General features: G+C 42.8%; 2 protein-coding genes across 10 annotated transcripts in view; one reads left to right on the top strand and one right to left on the bottom strand.

Annotated features, from left to right (window-relative positions):
* Nucleotides 1-18,689, top strand: part of LOC135524152 (neuron navigator 2-like) — a 91,793-nt gene extending 73,104 nt beyond the window's left edge. For 7 of the 9 annotated variants that reach the window (XM_064951383.1, XM_064951384.1, XM_064951381.1 and 4 more), the window contains 13 exons: nt 588-668; nt 1,121-1,274; nt 1,510-1,660; nt 1,803-1,900; nt 2,025-2,120; nt 2,242-2,410; nt 2,604-2,839; nt 13,657-13,811; nt 13,973-14,044; nt 14,276-14,472; nt 14,618-14,736; nt 16,292-16,495; nt 16,779-18,689. In XM_064951383.1, coding sequence (XP_064807455.1) covers nt 588-668; nt 1,121-1,274; nt 1,510-1,660; nt 1,803-1,900; nt 2,025-2,120; nt 2,242-2,410; nt 2,604-2,839; nt 13,657-13,811; nt 13,973-14,044; nt 14,276-14,472; nt 14,618-14,736; nt 16,292-16,495; nt 16,779-16,913 — 1,867 coding nt within the window. In that variant the 3' untranslated portion in view covers nt 16,914-18,689. The remainder of the gene's footprint in view (nt 1-587; nt 669-1,120; nt 1,275-1,509; nt 1,661-1,802; nt 1,901-2,024; nt 2,121-2,241; nt 2,411-2,603; nt 2,840-13,656; nt 13,812-13,972; nt 14,045-14,275; nt 14,473-14,617; nt 14,737-16,291; nt 16,496-16,778) is intronic. The other 2 variants (XM_064951386.1, XM_064951382.1) reach the window with 1 other exon arrangement.
* Nucleotides 18,690-19,736: 1,047 nt separating this feature from the next.
* On the bottom strand, nt 19,737-23,255 carry LOC135525242 (homeobox protein DBX1-B-like). The gene is made up of 4 exons (XM_064952962.1): nt 22,889-23,255; nt 22,606-22,710; nt 20,225-20,427; nt 19,737-20,045 (listed from the first exon to the last, which is right to left on the bottom strand). Exons 1-4 carry the CDS (start codon nt 23,253-23,255, stop codon nt 19,737-19,739), a joined length of 984 nt encoding a protein of 327 aa, XP_064809034.1.
* Between the last annotated feature and the right edge of the window lie 299 nt (nt 23,256-23,554).

The raw sequence follows: 23,554 nt of genomic DNA, 5'->3' as shown, positions 1-23,554 counted from the left end.
GTAAGGGCTATTTGAACAAGAAAGAGAGTGATGGAGTGCTGCATCAGATGACCTGGCCTCCACAATCACCCGACCTCAACCCATTTGAGAGGGTTTGGGATGAGTTGGACCTCAGAGTGAAGGAAAAGCAGCCAACAAGTGCTCAGCATATGTGGGAACTCCTTCAAGACTGTTGGAAAGCATTCCCCATGAAGTTGGTTGAGAGAATGCCAAGAGTGTGCAAAGCTGTCATCAAGGCAAATGGTGGCTACTTTGAAGAATCTCAAATATAAAATATATTTTGATTTGTTTAACACTTTTTTGCTTACTTCATGATTCTAAATGTGTTCTTTCATAGTGTTGATGTCTTTACTATTATTCTAAAAATAAAGAAAAACCCTTGAATGAGTAGGTGTGTCCAAACTTTTGACTGTTACTGTATATGTGTGTGTGTGTGTATACACTGTATATCCCAGTACCCCAAGCTGTGTATGTATGTGTGTGTTATCATTAGAGACTGCATGGCCTCATTGTTTTAGTCAATAGTTGGATGTTTGTATTGAAGCTGTTCTTCTCTTGTCCGTCTGTTTGTCTGTGTGTGTCTCTAGTCCCTTTCTCTCTCCCCTGCCTGTTAGTGGGCGTGGCTGGGGCGGTATCACTGGGGTGTTGAGGACTGGTTCTCTCGCTCGGTAATAGAGTATGAAAAATGTCTGAATAACCCACATTCACTTTATGAGCAATTCTGATGATGGCTAATCCTAACAAATGTCATTGATGCACCAAATTATTATTTAACCAATTAATATCGACTCGATCACTCATGTCATGTTGTGCCATTGCAACTGGAATTCTGAGCCAATCACACACATCCTTCACAGGACCTTGATCTTGTCCTGTTTACAATTGCCTGAACCCCTATCTATCGCACAGTGATTCAGTGCCTCTGGATTAACTTGGAATAAGCGACAATAATTTTTTGCAGTGACAAACCAATAATTTGTACAGCATGTTACTGAGTAAAAAAAAAAAAATCTTTGTAAGAAAATGATCATTGTGCTCCATGAAGTTTCTCGGGGATGTGCTCTTGAGGACTAGCATTCTGTTTATCCCTGAACTGACCAGACATCTGTCTCGTGTGCAGGATCTCAGAGTGCACAGACAGCGAGGCGGAGACGGTGATGGCGCTCCGCAGCGAGCTCCGAGACAAGGAGATGAAGCTGACTGACATACGCCTGGAGGCCCTCAGCTCCGCCCATCAGCTGGACCAGCTCAGGGAGTCAATGAACCGCATGCAGGTGAGGGTGACTGAAACAGGACCACATATGACCATTGATATGACATGATGAGGGCCTGGAGGTTTCCCTGACCTTGTGACCTGGCATTTTCCTAGTCAAGGTTTTCATGGTCAGGGGGAAACTCCTCACCCTAGCAATGGCCACGCAAACATTGGCCATCACAAAGCATGCCAAATACAAAGTTATACGATGCTGTGAGCTGTGTTTGACCTGGTGTGTTGTAACCTGTCCTCAGGGAGAGATAGAGAAACTGAAGACCGAGAACGATTGTCTGAAGATGGAGACTCAGGGCGGCTGCAGCAGAGCAGCCTCACAAGCCTCAATGGCATCACCCTCAGCGGGCCAGTCACAGCATAGCCTCGCTCTAACAGAGTCCACCAGCCTCGGTAAGAGAGAGAGAATGTGAGTGAGTGAGCGTGCGTGCGCGCGCCTGTGTTAGTCTTTGTGCGCGAGCACGTGCATTCACCTGTCCGTGTGTGTTTGTAGTCCTGTCTGCTGTAGCTAATAACTATGTCCCTGTCTCTGTAGACATGTTGTTGGAGGACAACGGGGACGGTAGCTCACGGAAAGAAGGACGACATGTCAAGGTGGTCGTAACTCTAGATGAGGATGCCAAGTGGAAAGAGGTACGAAACTTCTAACACTTCCAACCCACCAGAAATTACAATGGCTACCAAAAAAATGTATGCCTTTCACCCTATTTGTCCTTAATATCAGATCTTATGATAAGTTCGTCCTCATATTTTATAGGAGCGCAGACCTCGCCAGTTCCTGCTTGGTTGCATTGGTGTCAGTGGGAAAACCAAATGGGATGTGCTGGATGGGGTGGTCAGACGTCTCTTTAAGGTAAATCAACAGACACTAAAAACTCAGCCTGGTATAGGAGTGACTAGAGTGACACTTGTATCTGACATGTGATTGGTTGGTGGTCCTTTTTCTGATGTTTGATTGGTCCCTGGTCCTGCAGGAGTACATTATCCACGTGGACCCAGTGAGCCAGCTGGGTCTAAACTCAGACAGTGTCCTGGGCTATAGCATCGGGGACATCCATCGCACACGTGGGACTGACACCCCTGAACTTCTGCCCTGTGGATACCTTGTTGGAGACAGTGACACCATCTCGGTCTCCCTCAAAGGTATGGGCAAGAATGGAACTCTCGGAAGTTTGGAAAATTCGAACTATACCTCTACCACTCGCGTTGTTTTTGCTGGCAGTCAATATTTAAATAAATTTGAACCCTGTAATTCAAAGCGGTCTGGATCAGTCAATAACAACACCAGTGAACCTATCCTTTAATATATGTGTCCACTGCTGCCCCCTGCCTGCAGGTGTGTGTGAGCACAGCCCAGACGACTTGGTGTTTGAGACGCTGATCCCCAAACCCCTGCTGCAGCGCTATGTGTCTCAGCTCCATGAGCACCGTCGGATCATCCTGTCTGGCCCCAGTGGCACCGGGAAGAGTTTCCTGGCCAGCCGATTGGCCGAACACATAGTGCTAAGGGAAGGGAGAGAGGTCACCGACGGGACCATTGCCACGTTCAACGTAGACCACAAGTCCAGCAAGGTCTGTCAAACACTATCATGATTAATATGTTGAATGTAGGAAAGAACCTTTACCAAGGGATATTTTTTGTATGATAGTGGAGGTGCCAAAATGTAACTGATATGGAAATTTATGAGAGAGGAGATTCACAAATGGAAATGTTTATTCCCCTTAATTTGCAAATTGGAACTGTTGGAGGATACAGTAATTGGAAAAGAGTGTTGCCAGGTGACATATGACGTAGATAGATCAACGTAGATCAACAATCAGTGGGGCGAGGTTCGCCATCTCTGGTATTTACTTTTTTTTGCTTTTGTAGTAATACTCTACTTCATACTAAAATGTCTAACGTTCACAAGCCCAGCAGGTTTGGTCTGCTCCAGTTGTAATAGGTTTATACATTGTGCGTGGCTTTTAAACTGTATTTTTGCTAACATAGGTACACATATAAACCATGGTATAGAAGGATTACAGTGGCTTGCGAAAGTATTCACCCCCTTGGCAATTTTCCTATTTTGTTGCCTTAAAACCTGGAATTAAAATGGATTTGTTGGGGGGGTTGTTGTATCATTTGAGTTACACAACATGCGTACCACTTTGAAGATGAAAAATATTTTTTATTGTGAAACTAACAAGAAATAAGATAAAAAACAGAACTTGAGGGTACATAACTATTCACAACCTAAGTCAATACTTTGTAGAGCCACCTTTTGCAGCAATTACAGCTGCACGTCTCTTGGGGTGTGTCACTATAAGCTTGGCACGTGTAGCTACTGGGATTTTTGCCCATTCTTCAAGGCAAAACTGCTACAGCTCCTTTAAGTTAGATGGGTTCTGCTGGTGTACAGCAATCTTTAAGTCATACCACAGATTTTCAATTGGATTGAGGTCTGGGCTTTGACTAGGCCATTCTAAGCCATTTAAATGTTTCTCCTTAAACCACTAGAGTATTGCTTCAGCATTATGTTTAGGGTCATTGTCCAGTTGGAAGGTGAACATCCATCCCAGTCTCAAATCTCTGGAAGAATGAAAAAGTTTTCCCTCAAGAATTTCCATGTATTTAGCGCCATCCATCATTCCTTCAATTCTGACCAGTTTCCCAGTCCCTGCCAATAAAAACCATCCCCACAGCATGACACTGCCACGCTTCACTGTGGGGATGAGGTTCTCGGGGTGATGAGAGGTGTTGTGTTTGCACCAGACATAGTTTTCCTTGATGGCCAAAAAGCTTAATTTTAGTCTCATCTGACCAGAGTACCTTCTTCATTATGTTTGGGGAGTCTCCCACGTGCATTTTGGCAAACACCAAACATGTTTGCTTATTTTCTTTCTTTAAGCAATGGCTTTTTCTCTTCTGTAAAAGCCCAGCTCTGTGGAGTGTACGGCTTATGGTGGTCTTGTGGACAGATACTCCAATCTCCGCTGTGGAGCTTTGCAGCTTCTTCAGGATTATCTTTGGTCTCTTTGTTGCCTCTCTGATGAATGCCCTCCTTGCCTGATCTGTGAGTTTTGGTGAGCGGCCCTCTCTTGGCAGGTTTGTTGTGCTGCCATATTCTTTCAATTTTTAAATAATGGATTTAATGGTGCGCCGTGGGATGTTCAAAGTTTCTGATTTTTTTTTTATAACCCAACCCTGATCTGTACTTCTACACAACTTTTTCCCTGACCTGTTTGGAGAGATCCTTGGTCTTCATGGTGCCGCTTGCTTGGTGGTGCCCCTTGCTTAGTGGTGTTTTTTTTCTTTTCTTTTTTTTCACCTTTATTTAACCAGGTAGGCTAGTTGAGAACAAGTTCTCATTTGCAACTGCGACCTGGCCAAGATAAAGCATAGCAGTGTGAACAGACAACAGAGTTTCACATGGAGTAAACAATTAGCAAGTCAATAACACAGTAGAAAAAAAGGGGAGTCTATATACATTGTGTGCAAAAGGCATGAGGAGGTAGGCGAATAATTACAATTTTGCAGATTAACACTGGAGTGATAAATGATCAGATGGTCATGTACAGGTAGAGATATTGGTGTGCAAAAGAGCAGAAAAGTAAATGCATAAAAACAGTATGGGGATGAGGTAGGTGAAAATGGGTGGGCTATTTACCAGTAGACTATGTAAAGCTGCAGCGATCGGTTAGCTGCTCAGATAGCAGATGTTTGAAGTTGGTGAGGGAGATAAAAGTCTCCAACTTCAGGGATTTTTGCAATTCGTTCCAGTCACAGGCAGCAGAGTACTGGAACGAAAGGCGGCCAAATGAGGTGTTGGCTTTAGGGATGATCAGTGAGATACACCTGCTGGAGCGCGTGCTATGGATGGGTGTTGCCATCGTGACCAGTGAACTGAGATAAGGCAGAGCTTTACCTAGCATGGACTTGTAGATGACCTGGAGCCAGTGGGTCTGGCGACGAATATGTAGTGAGGGCCAGCCGACTAGAGCATACAAGTCGCAGTGGTGGGTGGTATAAGGTGCTTTAGTGACAAAACGGATGGCACTGTGGTAAACTGCATCCAGTTTGCTGAGTAGAGTGTTGGAAGCAATTTTGTAGATGACATCGCCGAAGTCGAGGATCGGTAGGATAGTCAGTTTTACTAGGGTAAGTTTGGCGGCGTGAGTGAAGGAGGCTTTGTTGCGGAATAGAAAGCTGACTCTTGATTTGATTTTCGATTGGAGATGTTTGATATGAGTCTGGAAGGAGAGTTTACAGTCTAGCCAGACACCTAGGTACTTATAGATGTACACATATTCAAGGTCGGAACCATCCAGGGTGGTGATGCTCGTCGGGCATGCGGGTGCAGGCAGCGATCGGTTGAAAAGCATGCATTTGGTTTTACTAGCGTTTAAGAGCAGTTGGAGGCCACGGCAGGAGTGTTGTATGGCATTGAAGCTCGTTTGGAGGTTAGATAGCACAGTGTCCAAGGACGGGCCGGAAGTATATAGAATGGTGTCGTCTGCGTAGAGGTGGATCAGGGAATCGCCCGCAGCAAGAGCAACATCATTGATATATACAGAGAAAAGAGTCGGCCCGGGAATTGAACCCTGTGGCACCCCCATAGAGACTACCAGAGGACCGGACAGCATGCCCTCCGATTTGACACACTGAACTCTGTCTGCAAAGTAATTGGTGAACCAAGCAAGGCAGTCATCCAAAAAACCGAGGCTACTGAGTCTGCCGATAAGAATATGGTGATTGACAGAGTCGAAAGCCTTGGCAAGGTCGATGAAGACGGCTGCACAGTACTGTCTTTTATCGATGGCGGTTATGATATCGTTTAGTACCTTGAGTGTGGCTGAGGTGCACCCGTGACCGGCTCGGAAACCAGATTGCACAGCGGAGAAGGTACGGTGTGATTCGAGATGGTCAGTGACCTGTTTGTTGACTTGGCTTTCGAAGACCTTAGATAGGCAGGGCAGGATGGATATAGGTCTGTAACAGTTTGGGTCCAGGGTGTCTCCCCCTTTGAAGAGGGGGATGACTGCGGCAGCTTTCCAATCCTTGGGGATCTCAGACGATATGAAACAGAGGTTGAACAGGCTGGTAATAGGGGTTGCGACAATGGCGGCGGATAGTTTCAGAAATAGAGGGTCCAGATTGTCAAGCCCAGCTGATTTATACAGGTCCAGGTTTTGCAGCTCTTTCAGAACATCTGCTATCTGGATTTGGGTAAAGGAGAACCTGGAGGGGCTTGGGCGAGGAGCTGCGGGGGGGGCGGAGCTGTTGGCCGAGGTTAATCATAGATTTATCGGTGGTGACCGTGTTACCTAGCCTCAGTGCAGTGGGCAGCTGGGAGGAGGTGCTCTTGTTCTCCATGGACTTCACAGTGTCCCAGAACTTTTTGGAGTTGGAGCTACGGAATGCAAACTTCTGCCTGAAGAAGCTGGCCTTAGCTTTCCTGACTGACTGTGTGTATTGGTTCCTGACTTCCCTGAACAGTTGCATATCGCGGGGACTATTCGATGCTATTGCAGTCCGCCACAGGATGTTTTTGTGCTGGTCGAGGGCAGTCAGGTCTGGAGTGAACCAAGGGCTGTATCTGTTCTTAGTTCTGCATTTTTTTGAACGGAGCATGCTTATCTAAAATGGTGAGGAAGTTACTTTTAAAGAATGACCAGGCATCCTCAACTGACGGGATGAGGTCAATGTCCTTCCAGGATACCCGGGCCAGGTCGATTAGAAAGGTGTTTTAGGGAGCGTTTGACAGTGATGAGGGGTGGTCGTTTGACTGCGGCTCCGTAGCGGATACAGGCAATAAGGCAGTGATCGCTGAGATCCTGGTTGAAGACAGCGGAGGTGTATTTGGAGGGCCAGTTGGTCAGGATGACGTCTATGAGGGTGCCCTTGTTTACAGAGTTAGGGTTGTACCTGGTGGGTTCCTTGATGATTTGTGTGAGATTGAGGGCATCTAGCTTAGATTGTAGGACTGCCGGGGTGTTAAGCATATCCCAGTTTAGGTCACCTAAAAGAACAAACTCTGAAGCTAGATGGGGGGCGATCAATTCACAAATGGTGTCCAGGGCACAGCTGGGAGCTGAGGGGGTCGGTAGCAGGCGGCAACAGTGAGAGACTTATTTCTGGAGAGAGTAATTTTCAAAATTAGTAGTTCGAACTGTTTGGGTATGGACCTGGAAAGTATGACATTACTTTGCAGGTTATCTCTGCAGTAGACTGCAACTCCTCCCCCTTTGGCAGTTCTATCTTGACGGAAGATGTTATAGTTGGGTATGGAAATCTCTGAATTTTTGGTGGCCTTCCTGAGCCAGGATTCAGACACGGCAAGGACATCAGGGTTAGCAGAGTGTGCTAAAGCAGTGAGTAAAACAAACTTAGGGAGGAGGCTTCTGATGTTGACATGCATGAAACCGAGGCTTTTTCGATCACAGAAGTCAACAAATGAGGGTGCCTGGGGACATGCAGGGCCTGGGTTTACCTCCACATCACCTGCGGAACAGAGAAGGAGTAGTATGAGGGTGCGACTAAAGGCTATCAAAACTGGTCGCCTAGAGCATTTGGGACAGAGAATAAGAGGAGCAGGTTTCTGGGCATGGTAGAATATATTCAGGGCATAATGCGCAGACAGGGGTATGGTGGGGTGCGGGTACAGCGGAGGTAAGCCCAGGCACTGGGTGATGATGAGAGAGGTTGTATCTCTGGACATGCTGGTTGTAATGGGTGAGGTCACCGCATGTGTGGGAGGTGGGACAAAGGAGGTATCAGGGATATGAAGAGTGGAACTAGGGGCTCCATTGTGAACTAAAACAATGATAACTAACCTGAACAACAGTATACAAGGCATATTGACATTTGAGAAAGACATACAGCGAGGCATACAGTAATCACAGGTGTTGAATTGGGAAAGCTAGCTAAAACAGTAGGTGAGACAACAACAGCTAATCAGCTAGCACAACAACAGCAGGTAAAATGACGTTGACTAGGCAACGGGGCTGACAGATAAAACATAAACAAGCAGAATGGAGTACCGTGATTAATGGACAGTCCAGCGTGCATCAGCTATGTAGCCAAGTGATCAGTGTCCAGGGGGCAGGGAAGCTGGATTGGTGAGTGTTATCCAGGTTTTAAAAAACTAACAATGACTAAATAGCTTGTAGCTAGTTAGCTGGTTAGCTTCTGGAGGTTCTTGAGTGTGTTCTAAAAATTAAAAATAATAGCGATTCCGTATCACATTGGGTGAGGCAGGTTACCGGAAGGTATAAACAAATTAAAAATCGAAAAGAGATAGAGTAAATATGGGTCCAGTGAGTGTTTGGGACGTGGCGATTCAGACGGTTAGCAGGCCTGTGCTAACAAGCTAACAGTTAGCAGGCCGGGGCTAAACAAGGTAGCAGTTAGCGGACCGGGGCTAAACAAGCTGGCAGTTAGCAGGCCGAAATAGCAAGCAAGGAGATAGCAAGGGCTAGAGAGTTAGCCTTTGGGGGATGTCGCGATGGGGTGAGTCTGTTTATTCCTCTTCATGCGGTGACATCGATAGACCGGTCGTGGGTCCGGGTATTGTAGCCCAGGAGTATGCTACGGTGGTAGGTATTGTAGCCCAGGAGTCTGCTACCGTGGTAGCACAGGGGCTCTGGCCGGGCAAGCTTCAAGCTAAGTGGGTGGAAACGCTAGCCAGGAGTAAATCATCCGGGGTTGCGGTTTAGCTAGATAGCTAGTTGTGAAGATCCAGCTGAAAGATGTTCCGTTTGCGGTGGGAATCCGGGGATAAAAAATAAATAGGTCCGTTATGCTCTGGTTAGAGTCGCGTTGTTCGAACTGGCGAGAGCTTTCCGAGCTAAAGGTTAGCTGATGACCGGTTAGCTGAAGACCGCTAGCATAGCTGGTAGTTAGCTGGCTTGCTTCAGTTGAGGGGTTCCGGTTCCGAAGTAAATATAAATACTTAGGAAAAATAGCTACATTGGGTGAGGCGGGTTGCAGGAGAGTATTTGGAAGCTGAGGTTTAGCAAAATGTTTTAAAGGATGTGCGAAGAAAAATGTGTAAAAACGAAAAAAGACGATATATACAAGGGACACGACTCGACACGTCTTACTGCTACGCCATCTTGGATATCTTGGATAGACTCTGGGGCCATTCAGAATAGGTGTATATATACTGAGATCATGTGACACTTAGATTGCACATAGGTGGACTTTATTTAACTAATTATGTGACTTCTGAAGGTAATTGGTTGTATCAGATCTTATTTAGGGGCTTCATTGCAAAGGGGGTGAATACATATACACGCAAAACTTTTTTTCCCAATTACGTTTAAAAAATAAAATAAACAAGTCATTTTTAATTTCACTTCACCAATTTGGACTATTTTGTGTATGTCCATTACATGAACTCCAAATAAAAATCTATTTAAATTACAGGTTGTAATGCAACAAAATAGGAATAGGATGAATACTTTTGCAAGTATCCTTGTTCTCTTGGGACATCTTCATCTGCAGGCAGGGTTTCACAGCTCTCTACCTGAGAACAGAAAACATCAAAGAAACGGGTTTCATTATATACTCAAATTAGACAGCACTGAATATTATGTTGCTACATGTATATCTCTGTCCTAAGTTTTCCCCTCTAGGGACTGGTACTGGAGAATATTTTCATAATAGTACCACAAAGGTACTTGCCCTATCCAGAGTAGCCTACTCTCTCCATTCTCTGACAGCTGGAGCTGCTAAAGTTAATCTTTTCACCGTCCATGGCTGTTAGCTACCTAGCTACAAATGCATTTTGAGTTTTTAGTTTTCAATGATACATACATCAAGATATCTAGCTAATATGAAGTTTTTATTTAACTAGCCAAGTTAGTTAAGAACAAATTCTTATTTACAATGACGGCCTACCCTGGCGACGCTGGGCCTACTAGCCTCATGTCATGAATATGCAGAGACAACTCCGATATTTTCTCACAGTTTGCCGGGATGTCAGGTGTCCAACTTATGTCGGTACTCGTAACAACTTCAGCATTACGAAACATCTATTCCATCAAATAAACCTCATGTAGCAAATAGGCCATACATTTTTTTACCTGCTGGAGGGAGACAGATTTTCCGCCGAGTTGGGCCTCTCTTCCTCTCTGATCAAAGTAACAATAGCACGTGATAATGACGTTCAAAGCTTTGGACGTCACACTATCATCTGACAGGTGTTGGAACTCGTAACCGAGTGCACCAACCTCTGCTGAAAGCTTTCGGTTTTTTAACTAGATATTTCACCTTCTTAGCCAACCTGGTCTCAAATTCGCGACACTCCATTTAGTATGATATGTTACGTTTGGAATGGCTAAATAAGACAGATGGATACTTAAATCAAAAAAGGTAGAAGGGTGGTTGGTCGGGGTGAATGAGTGGGCGTTATTCCAGAATTTGCGAGTTCGATTCTCATCACAGACAGCTTTAGCATTTTATCTACATAGCAACTGACTACTTTTCATCTACTTACCATGTTAGCTAACCATTCCCCTAACCTTAACCCTCTAACCTACTGCCTAAACTTAACCCTAACCCCTAGCTAACGTTAGTGAACTAGCTAATGTTAGCCACTAGAATCCGTAATATATCATACATTTAGAAAATTCGTAATATATTATACGTTCTGCAAATTTGTAACATATACAAATGGGTGAGTAACATCCAAAATGAATGCATACCATATGAAACGTAACATCATGCTCAATGATGCGTCTCTGAATTACGTACAGAATCATATGAAATGCTCTGAGGTCAAATTGCAACAGCAGGTGGAAAGATAGCTCAGGGCCTAGAGCCAAATGTCAGAGGATTCTATCCTGAAATCATAGCACTTTTATAGAATCTTGAGAGGACCGATTTTAGATTTTTATTTTTAACAGTGATTGTAAATGAAACCTCTCTAGTAGTTATTGGTAATCATCAACTTATGGATCCAAAGTTTTTTTTTAAGTGAGTTGAAAAAGTTTAATTCAAACCCAAGGCAAAGTCGACAAGCAGTTACCGTGTGATAAATTACTTTGTTTGATGCCTCAGACAGTGGATCCCGCTGTGGCTTCCAAATAGACCTCTGCTGGATACCACTTACAGACTTACTCAAGATATTGTTCTCCATTTCTTACCTAACAGGTGGATCTGCCCATAGAGCAATGAGTGAGTCTCTTGCCTTGTGGAGGCTCAGGATCAAATCCCTGTATGAATTATTATTGAAATACTGGCAACATTATATTTCTACCTTTTTTACATGATGAGTTTCAATTATCATAGGCTGTTCAGTCTTTTTATTTAACATCTTAAATCACGCAATGGAGCCGACGTCTTCTGTAAATGTTTTGTTTGTAACACAAAATCGAGGTTGCTTGTTTCAAAGTAACATTACCATGTGATCAATGACGTCCGAAGCTTCGTTAGATCACATGCTTTTTCGAACCGCATGTCGCAAAATGTGAGATCCCACTGATTTCACTGTGGTGCCGGTGCTTTTTTGATGCATAGTTGCCTTCAAACACTGACCTCTAGTGGACACTTTATTTACACATTTAGTTACTTTTCTTCCCATTTATAGCACCTGAATGGTAGCTCAGGAAGTAGGGACGGGGATTTGGGATCAGACATCAGCATTGGCACAAAATATAATATAATAATTTGTTATAATAGTTTATTAGTTTAGCCTATGATAATCTTTTGTCTTCAGAATTTGAAATAATGAACCAGGAAGAAAAAAGGGAAACCTGGATGTGGTATTCCTATCCATTGCGCCATAACGTATTGATGGGCGCAATAGGAAAACAAGCCTATGTAAATATCAAACATGTTGATATTTATTCCTGACCAGCAGATGTCACTAATATGCACCAGCAGATGTCACTAATATGCACTGTGAGAAAAGCTCAGAGTAATGAACCGTTTATTCGGCACAATTTGGGAAATGGGTGCAATTGCTGCCCACATTTCAGGGCATTCCTGCATATTGGCATTCCTGCATATGCAGGAACTCCTCTTTATACTTCAATTGGTACATTTTTTTGTTAGAACAGGCGGAAGGCGGGGGCGCTCCGGTAAGGTAGATGGCTGTAATGCACAATAACGTTGGATGCCAGCAGCCGATCAACCCCACAGGAGAAGGGGCTGGGGCGACAGCAGTACCTAGCCTCTGCAGGATCGGTGTGTCCCCCACGGGACGGTTGAGCTAACATGCACTAATGTGCACTAATGTGCACTAATGTGATTAGCATAAGGTTGTAAGTAACAAGGACATTTCCCAGGACATAGACATATCTGAAATGGGCAGAAAGCTTAAATGATTGTTAATCTAACTGCACTGTCCAATGTACAGTAGCTATTACAGTGAAAGAATACCATGCTATTCTTTGAGGACAGTGCACAGTAATGAATTTGAAACTGTATTAATAAACTAATTAGGCACGTTTGGGCAGACTTGAAACAACATTTTGAACAGAAATGCAATGATTCATTGGATCAGTCTAAAACTTTGCAAATACACTGCTACCATTTAGTGGCCAAAACCTAAACTGTGCCTAATGGAATAATACAATTGTGACCTTTATCTTGCATTTCAAAAATAATTTTACCAGATCTAATGTGTTATATTCTCCTACATTAATTTCAAATTCCCACAAACTTCAAAGGGTTTCCTTTCAAATGATATCAAGAATATGCATTTCCTTGCTTCAGGTCCTGACCTACAGGCAGTTAGATTTAGGTATGTCATTTTAGGCGAAAATTGAAAAAAAGGGTCCGATCCTTAAGAGGCTAGCTAGCCGTACACCGGTAGACCGTGTCGTTCACCCCTGCCTTTCGGGCTATGTTTTCCAGCACTTCTGTTAACGACGGCGAGAACAGCTGTTCGGCAGGTGGGAGAAAAGGACACTGTGTTCTAGCTTAGCCAGCTAGTCCTAAGGAGGACTTTGGTACACAGCAGGCGGGAGCCGGGGGCGACACGGTGTGCTATCTAACTAGTAAGAGTTCATGCAGGAACCAATGGGATGCTCGAGGGGAGGCGTTCTTGCACATGCAGGAACACCCCAAATTGCGGGCTGCAGTTGCACACTATTGGAATTTCATGAAAGCCCCAAAGGGTTCACAAAGCCTCGGTTTCCCATCACTACAGCCAGCCATGTGGAAGATTGGAGGACACACAGGCACCAAAGTTCCAGCAGACTGACTCTGGTCTTCCAGCATGGAGCCTGGTGTGATTGCTCGGTGATTTGTGAAGCACCTGCAACCCCTCTATAGATGAAATGCTTGATATGTCATTAGTAATGTACTGTGGTATTTTAGAGGCTGTATGGGGAATCATTTTGTGGTTCATGTGAAATGATTAACTGTACTGTCTTTGTAAACTCTTCTCTCTGGTGTCCAGGAGCTGCGTCAGTACCTGTCTAACCTGGCTGACCATTGCAACAGTACGAGTCATGGGGTGGACATGCCCCTGGTGGTAGTACTGGACAACCTGCACAACGTCAGCTCTCTAGGAGAGGTCTTCAATGGCCTGCTCAGCTGCAAGCACCACCGATGGTCAGTACACATACACACACACAGACACACACACGCAGAGACACACAGACACACACACAGGCGCACACACACACAGGCTCGCATGCACACAGGTGCACACACTCACACAGTGTTTATTTGCTTGTTCTTAATTTTAAATGTATTGCCTTGTTTGTTCCCAGTCCTTATATCATTGGAACAATGAACCAGGCTACATCATCCACTCCCAACCTGCAGCTACATCATAACTTCAGGTACATCATATCTATAATGTGTTACTGTCTTTTTTTCAGTTACAAGATAATGTTATTTGATGTCATCTCGATTCTGAAATGTAAAATGTAATTGCTGTGTTATGTCGCCCGCCACAAGAGGGCGGTATTTAAATAGTGACATGTCCTCTGCCTAACCCTCATTTGAGGTCTGTTTGAACAGTAACTGATAACCCTCTCTGCTGTTGTCTGTTTCCTGTGTGTCCTCTCTAGGTGGGTGCTGTGTGCCAACCATACTGAGCCAGTGAAGGGCTTCCTGGGTCGGTTCCTGAGGAGGAGGCTGATGGAGACGGAGATCAGCAGCCGGCAGCGCAACGCTGAGCTGGTGAGGATCATCGAGTGGATCCCTACTGTCTGGCATCACCTCAACCGCTTCCTAGAGTCCCACAGCTCCTCGGATGTCACCATCGGTAAGATTCAAAGGAAATCACATTCATCTTCTTCTTTTCTCCTTTTGTTATTACATTATCTGGCCATGTTTTTTTACATTATGATTTAATAAATTAAAAGACTATACTTGAATGAACATGTACTTTTCAATTCTCTTCCTCCCAGGGCCCCGCCTCTTCCTGTCTTGTCCCATGGATGTGGAGGGATCCAGAGTGTGGTTCACAGATCTGTGGAACTATTCCATCATTCCCTACATGCTGGAGGCTGTCCGAGAGGGGCTGCAGGTACAATGACATAACGTTTGAAATGTGGCATCAATTTACATTTGTAGTAGCGCTATCCCTTTTAATAATGGTTCGTAAACTAACGCACGGACACAGAGAGATACTACATAGAGGCACTCTCTAGTGCCTTCAGAAAGTATTCACACCCCTTGACTTTTTCCACATTTTGTTGTGTTACAGCCTGAATTTAAAATGGATTCAATGTAGATGTTTTTGTCATTGGTCTACACACAATACCCCATTCTGTTTTTCAAAATGCTTACAAATGAATTCAAAATGAAAAGCTGAAATGTTATCTGTAATGTCCCTCAGTTGAGCAGTGAATTTCAAACACAGATTCAATCACAAAAACCAGGGAGGTTTTCCAATCCCTCACAAAGAAGGGTACCTATTGGTAGATATTTTTTTTAAAGAAGACATTGAATATCCCTTTGAGCATGGTGAAGTTATTAAATACACTTTGGACGGTGTATCAATACACCCAGGCACTACAAAGATACAGGCATCCTTCCTAACTCAGTTGCCGGAGAGGAAGGACACCGCTCAGGGATTTCACCATGAGGCCAATGTTGACTTTAAAACAGTTACAGAGTTTAATGGCTGAGATGGGAGAAAACTGAGGATTGATCTACAACACTGTATTTACTCCACAATACTAACCTAAATGACAGTGAAAAGAAGGAAGCCTGTACAGAATCAAATATTCCAAAACATACATCATGTTTGAAACAAGTCACTAAAGTTATACTGCAAAAAATGTTCCAAAGGAATGAACTTATTTTCCTGAATACAAAGGGAAAGTTTTTTTTTCTTCATTTTTGTACTTTTACCCCCTTTTTCTCCCTAATTTCGTAATATCCAATTGGTAGTTGCATTGGTTGTCCCATCACTGCAACTCCCCTACAGACTCGGGAGGAAATTCCCTACAAATCCTAGAGGAAAACCTGTTTCAGTCTACTTTCCACCAGACAATGGGAGAGGAATTCAACTTTCAGCAGGACAACAACCTAAAACACAAGGCCAAACTGGAGTTGCTTACCAAGAAGACAGTGAATGTTCCTGGGTGGCCAAGTTATAATTTTGACTTAAATCTGTTTGACAATCTATGGCATGACCTGAAAATGGTTGTCTAGCAATGATCAACAACCAATTTGACAGAGTTAGAAGAATTGATAAAATAATAATGGGCAAATGTTGCATAATCCACTTGTGAAAGCTTTTAGAGACTTACCTAGAAAGGCACACTGCCAAAGGTGATTCAAACATGTATTGACTCTGGTGGTTGAATACTTATCTAATCAAGATATATTACTGTTTTATTTAACATTTTTTACAAATCTTCTGATTTTTCTTCCACTTTGACATTACAGAGTATTTTGTGCAGATTGCTGTCAAAAACTGACAAGGAAATCCATTTTAATCCCACTTTGTAACACAACAAAAAGTCAAGGAGTGTGAATACTTTCTGAAGGCACTGTTTATAATTAGCTGACACACACTTACTGTTCTTAATGAAAATCACTGAGCAGTTATTATGATTCTGTCCATCCTCCAGATGTATGGGAGGAGAGCTCCTTGGGAGGATCCAGCACGGTGGGTGATGGAGAGCTACCCCTGGGCAGCCAGCCCCCTGCAACACGAATGGCCCCAGCTGCTGCAGCTCCGGCCAGAGGATGTGGGCTTCGATGGATACTCCATCTCCAAAGATGGCTGTCCCAGAAAACAGCTTCCCCAGGGATGCACAGACGGAGACCCCCTGGTACGTTGATACAAGTCTTACACCTCCTGTTAACTTTTCTGACAACCTTTAACCTAAATAGTTGGATTTGGAAATAATCAAGAAAGTATGTTTGGTATGGCATTACACAATAATCCGGTATGTGATAGTTTGTATGAACAAAGGTTTGACTTGAAATTTGTATCCAAGAACATACTCTTTAAAAGCACCTTATTGACAGACTATATGCGGCTTTATGTTTAGCATGAGTGTCTCTATGTAGGTGACAAGCTATCTGACCTCTGACCTCTATACATCTCCACAGATGAACATGCTGATGAGGTTGAAGGACGCAGCCCACTGCTCCGGCAGCACTCAGAGTTACGACAGCGACTCCAACAGCAACCAGGATCCCCATGAAGACAACATGCTGGACTCACCACGGGAGTACACACTATGAGTCTCCCTCTGTCAGCTAGTACTCACATTGGGACATATCCTAAATGAACATACCTTTTGCGTTAATCATCCATTGATATGAGGTTCAATGTTCGGTCATGTATTTCAAGTTAGAATTTGACCTTTGCGATTTCATGTCTTTAGGCAGTCAGAGCATCTTATATACCAGTTGGAACTCACTATTTACACTGTGTACTGATACATAATAGAATAAATAGATGTACTGGGTGCAGGTAACCCGAGATGGAAATCCCAGTCGAAGTTCAATAGCCTGAATAATTTCACCTCAGTATTTCTACTGTGTTCAGTGTTTATTAGGAGTCTGTTTACAGTCACAGACAAAGACACAGCCATATAGAATGAATGACGTAGTTTATGAGACATCAAACCAGTTGCCTTGACTGTGACCTAATCTAGGCTATAGCTATGTGGTCCAAACTGAGTAGCAAAAACTGTACATACGGTCACTCCGCTTCACAGAGCTTGACCTGTGTGCATTTTCTTAGTGAAGAGACATCTCTTTGGTGCTTAACTTTCAAATGAAGCCTTGCTGCCTTTATTAACAACGGTGGTCACATGCATTGACAATGCCTTTGATAAACCTGATTTCTATAGAGGTGGTGCAGAGTTTAGGGGCTGCTAACGTGCTCGTACTTTGCTGAAAATGACTCCACGTCGTTTATGTGCAGCTAGCTGGTAGCGAGAAGGTCTAGGCTTTTGTTTTGGATATCTTGAAATCAGTGATACTTTTCGGATTGTTGGTGCTCTAATGAGGAAGATGAGAACTTTACACCTCGTGAGCGTTTCAAACAGTATCCCAAAATGCCCTTGTTTGTCTTTTGTTCAGCTCTAGACAGAGCTCCATCCCTGCATGAAATGTTCCTACACGGTGTTTCCCTGTATAGAGGCGCAGTGGACATGTAGACCCACATCTGAAAGGTCTCTAGCTAGAAAAGGATCAGAGCGACTGCATGGCTTTGAGACGGAGGCTGGCGTGTCTAGATGCTCATTCTGAAGAATTGGCACCGGTTCCATTTGCGTCCAGTGTTAATGAGATCCTGGGAGTTGCTGTATTGAAGTAACTAGGCTTTATTCCCTCATAAAATGGAGTATTCTCAGAGCAGCTTACTCTACTATGAGGTACCACTTTGGTTGCTCCCCCTCACAATGTCCCCATTATCTGTCAGTGTTGTTGCTATTCATCCCATGAGTGTTCTTAGTAACAAATTCTTTTCAACATTCATTTGGAACTTTCGACTGAAGCCAAAACAGTTTACTTGTATTTTTAAGTATTGTCAAGATTTGTATTGCAGGTACATTGAACTGTGAATATTTTGCAAGGTTGAAATGTTCACTAGCATATCTTGCTGGACTGTAAAGGGTGGTGCAAGCACAAATCAAAGTGGTCGTTTGTCTTTTCTTGGTCCCACACAGTTAGGATGTTGGAATGATGTAAAAGGTATGCTATTGAATCTAGTGGTTGATAATTGTTGAGTTGTTTGAATTTTGTTTATGCACATTTTTATTTTGTAATGTGAAGATGTATATATTTGATCATGAATCCCACGTTTTCAAAACATTTTCTGTACATCTTTTACTAAACTACAGAGTAATGTGTGTAGGCCTACAGTTAGGTTTCCTCCACAGGTTGTTCCTTTTTCTATAAGAGTGAACAACTATGAGACTGTGAGAATAAATCTGGTCACAACACGGTACTTTCCATCTTTCTTATTTTTTTATTCATAGAGAAATCAATAAACCAGTGTTTATTTATTAAGTTGTTTTAAATGGTTAAAGTTTTATTTGACCTCATGTGGTTTTAAATATTGTTCAGCAATGTTCAGTGTGTTGAACTCATTTCAATTGTCTCAACTCAGTAGCATTGTTGGAAATAATGTAATGGGCTGTTATTATTTAGGCTACCTATGTGACTGACGTCCTGGTGTATAGCCCTATACTGGGGTGGCAGGTAGTCTAGTGTTTAGAGTGTTGGACTCGTAACTGAAAGGTTGCAAGATCAAATCCCTGAGCTGACAAGGTACAAATCTATCATTTGGCCCCTGAACAAGGCAGTTAACCCACTGTTTGTTCTTAGTCTGTCATTGAAATTAAGAATTTGTTCTTAACTGACTTGCATAGTCAAATGAAAATAACTGTAGAAATGTGTAAACCCCAGATGGTGAGTTTTTCCTTCTCATTTCTAAGGCAATAGAAGACACTGCACTCTCTCAGACACGCTTGTCTTTCTTATAAGAAAAGCTAAAAAAGCAGTGACAAGCCTTATCAAAAATGGTTTACTTGTTATAGTGGGAATATAATGAAACTATTTAAGTGTTATTCTGTTTGTTGTACCATTGTCAAGAAAGCAGCAGTTGTTCTTTACATTTTAGTTTTATTTGAAAAAATACTCTCAAAGTACAACATTTAAACAAAGCATACAAATAATATATTTATTTTTAAGTTATAGATTTAACATCTACATAGATTAAAAGCAATGCATCTAATATAAGCATTTAAATCAGGTATAATCCTCTTGATATGAAAGTGGCCCTTACAAAATATGGTACAAATAGCAAAAGATGCAAGAATACATCTAATTTACTAAGTGAATCCCTTAATAAGCACTGAAATATCTACCACAACCAATATGGCCCCTACATGTATGTATAGGGCTAGGTGAATTGGTAATATCACGGACAAATAATATACTCAAATCAAAGGATTGTGGATCTAATTTGGGTAATAATATCTATATATACAATATATGCAACAATATATGTGATCCAACAACTTTATACAAACATAACGTGTGTATTATTCATAATTAAGACACTGTAATCTCTTCCTCCTCTGATTCTGAAAAGTCGGAGTGCTTGCTGGAGTTGCAAGGCGAAGAGAGGTGCGACTCCACACTGTTCAAAAGTTCGCGCTCTGATGGAGAGCGGCAGAAGGCCGCGCGCGGGCTGAACGCGTCTACCTCCTCCTCGCAAGACTTCTTCCCGACGTCACTGAGGTCAGGGTGGGGGTTCATCTTAGTCGGAAGGGTTTGCTCCCGGCAACCTCCGGACGACAACAACTCCCTCTCTTTGCAATTGCGCCATTTCATTCTTCGGTTTTGGAACCAGATTTTCACCTTGAAAAATACATTAAATATTATAAGGCTATCTAGTCATGGTTTATTCTAATAATATTATAACATGCCAGTAATGAAAATATACATACAATTAATATTTTACATTGATGTGGGTCTTATTCACTTAGACTACTGGTTGTTTTTGTATTTTTTTTTTTTTTTTTTTTTTTTTTTTTTACCTGTGAGTCTTTAAGCCCAAGTTTTGCAGCCAACTTCTTTCTGTCTGGTTTGCTGATGTATTTCTGTTTCTGAAACATTTTCTCCAGGGCTTTGCGCTGGACATCAGAGAACACTGCCCGTCGTAGCATCCCCCTCCTGGGCTTTCCTCTTGCAGCCAGCGGCCATGAAAATGTACCGGGGATAGGAACCACTGAAGAGGATGCTAAAAGAAAAAAACATACCATTAGCTTTGCGTCGTGTCATTCCAGGAAATGCACACATAGGCTAACAAAGTAAGCCTTGCTTAACAAAGTAGCCTAGCCTTCTTTTTTTCAGGGAGTGGGTGGAGGGGATAAACGTGCATAAAAGCGAATTCTTTCGTAGTCTAAAGCAAACTCTCGAAGTCTATAAATATTGACGTTTTTTTTGTTCTTAAGTTCTTAAATGCAGTCCGTCTGAATGAATTGGCACGAAGCAGCTAATTAGCACATTGCTTGGTCCCGTATAGCATTGGTATGGTAAAAAGGCAGAGTATCCCTTTCGAAAGCCCCAATGAAAGATAGAGGGGCTGATGAAGCGTGAACGGTAATTGTGTAGTAATGAACTAACTGAAAAAGGCTTAGGACAGGACACTAAAGCCATATATTACTGCCACAAAAGAGATTTATACTTTCAAACTAAACACAACCGCATGCCTAGATCATCTGGCCTCGGTTTCCCAATAGCGATTCCAATGGCTTACCCTCTAATAAAGCAGTAGCCTAAATCACAGATTTGGCACATAATTGCGCTCATGTTGTTACACATCATTAAATATATTCAGTCAGATATTTACATAGCTTATGATACAGTAGCCTACAATTGGCAAAATATAACTAAATAGATTGAACATGATATTGATTTCAAAAGTCAACTATTGGGGGAAAAAAATAGGCCTATGTAGCCTACTGTTTTATATTTGAATGCAGTCCCCTCTGTTTTCATTTGAAGTCTATTTTTATCCTACGCGTGTTTGTAACAACTGCAAAGACATTGGCTAATTTGTATTTGTAGGCAACATCGTTCGGAAGTTATCGGTGGTCAGAGAGAGACAGATACTGTAGGGCCTACACATCTTGATATGTTTATTGGGAATCCGCTGTATATGAAGTGACGCGAAGGGCAAAAGGCATCTAAAGACGCTCTTAGCTGTTCTACATGGTCTGAGGCAGTCGGTAAATAACGAGCGTTTTCAATTGCAACTTTAGTAGGCCTACAACGATGGTTTTGGGGAAACAGCTCAGATATTTAGGGCTCTATTCAATCTGTATCGCTGAAGCGTTACAGATTGCGCCACCTGGGCTACATTTACAAGTAATTTCCTATTGAGCCGACATATGCAGCTTTTACCGTGAATGCTGTCTCAGCCAACACGGGAACATTGCCATTAAATTTCAATCACGCTGTAACGCTTAACTTCTGTGATACGGATTGAATAGAGCCCTTAGCGATGCTCCTACAAAGGTTCTGACGATGAACTAAGCTTTAAAAATACTTTTAGGAAATTGGGTCCAGGAGAATAGCCTAGTGATGGCTGGGCCCTATTTTTGTCCCATCATTGTCATTAAATCAACACAAAAAGCTAGTCATAAGGCTGAAGTTGTTTTATTGCTCTCAAAAGAAGTCTTCTTAACACAGATCTGTACCTTATTGCGTAGCCATTTTAGATTCTTCTTATCACTATCTTTATTGTTGACTATTCAAAAGCCAAAGGACGTGTGAATTCACTATAGCTATTCTTAATCTTGAAATATATAACACCTAGCATTGTAGCATTAGCTAGCCTGTCATTATATTTGAACTATATTACTCCAGGATCCTGTGCCATTTACTGTTTGCTAACTTTAGATTTCTCACAACAGCACTATGCATAAACATGCATAACACTCTATGTGGTCTTGTGAGAATATTGAAATAGTGAATAGCCTCTAATGGGGAATTAGTCCATGACTGGTAAATGCCTATCAACAGCATGTTTAAGTCAAGTGTGGCTTCCCGGAGGGAGCTGACCAATTGGTCATGGTGCTGAAAGCTTTGTGAGTTATCAGTAGCTAAATTCACTGGCTCGGTGGGAAAAAGAAGCAATGAAGAGACGCCAGCAGCTTTCTTGTGAGAGGGGATCCGCCTCAAATTTAGACCATGACAATTGCGGCTAATTTGTAGATTAGGGGGACTGATGCAAAATGTCAGCACTGCTAAATAGGGCATCAAATTGGCGAGACTGATTCCACGGAGTTCTACGGCTCCCAACCTCTGAACTAATGATTGTATTCTCCTTAGGTTCAACTAATAAAGGCAGATTGTTATTAGGTTCAACAACATCAGCTGAATACATGGGCATGACAGGGTTAAGTGGATTTACCTGGAAAATATGATGCTCTGATGAAGGGATGAAACGAACAGTCAAAATATGGCAGAGGGAAGGCTTTTGCGTGCATAGCATGATGCATTAAACGTGGAGACGATGCTGTGATTCAAAATGAAAGAAACATTTACATTAATTGTCTGTCGTTTCGTTAAATCATATAGACAAAATATACATAATCTCCATGCATTTGCATAAATTCAAAGCAGCTCGCCTGTTTGTAGGCTAAATTCACTCTTAACAATTTGTACATTAGCCTATACTTTCGCAATAATCTTACCGTTTCTCGTTGATGGTGCTAGGATGGCATTAACTCCAAACTTCAGATAGTTAGGGTCGTGGTTGATGGAGAGTGCGGTCTGAGGAGAACCCGTCCTTGTCTGTGCTAAAGTGGAGATGACAGCTTGGTGAGTGTGATGGCTGCAGGTCAGCGTGGTGGCTCCTGATGCCAGGGGAGACACGCTGGGTGAGGGAATCGTCGGGTGGAAGTAGCTCACCGGCCGACTGATCCGCAACAGGTCCTCCACCAAAAAACTCGAGTGGGCGGGGAAAGCTGAATGCAAGGACTGGGGCAGAGAGAGACCCGCCGGCGGTCTAAGAAGACCTGGGCATATAGCGGGAGGCGCAAGTGCATTAGGGAACATCATTGCTCAGTTTGGATGGGTAAAGGAAAAGTAATTGTAAAGAGCCCTTTCTCACTGAAGGTGGTTCCCCTCGCCTATAGGATCCAAGTGGAAAGACTCACAGTTCTCTTCTGGCCCTTCCCTTTAGAAGAAGGGTTTTATAGTGGACCTTCACCAAAGCCCTTTCGAAACTGACAGCCTAACAATGAAGTTCAACAAAGTTCTCGACGTGAATTTCTTTCAGGGGAAATTCAGTGCCTCCTGATTGGTCCGAATAAACAATTTATGATTGGATTAGACTTCATAAGCAAAGACTAGACAAT

This window comes from Oncorhynchus masou, chromosome 31, assembly GCF_036934945.1.
Source record: "Oncorhynchus masou masou isolate Uvic2021 chromosome 31, UVic_Omas_1.1, whole genome shotgun sequence".
Taxonomy (NCBI): domain Eukaryota; kingdom Metazoa; phylum Chordata; class Actinopteri; order Salmoniformes; family Salmonidae; genus Oncorhynchus; species Oncorhynchus masou.
Note: the sequence above shows the minus strand (reverse complement) of the source record. Positions and strands in the feature narration are given on the sequence as shown.

Bases quoted from the DNA above. Each gene is read 5' to 3' on its own strand.
- LOC135525242 (XM_064952962.1), bottom strand. From the start codon at position 23,255: ATGATGTTCCCTAATGCACTTGCGCCTCCCGCTATATGCCCAGGTCTT. The intron at 22,711-22,888 runs GTAAGATTATTG...TTTGAATCACAG, and splicing joins AGCACCATCAACGAGAAACG to CATCGTCTCCACGTTTAATG. The intron at 20,046-20,224 runs GTAAAAAAAAAA...GTATTTTTCAAG, and splicing joins TTGGGCTTAAAGACTCACAG to GTGAAAATCTGGTTCCAAAA.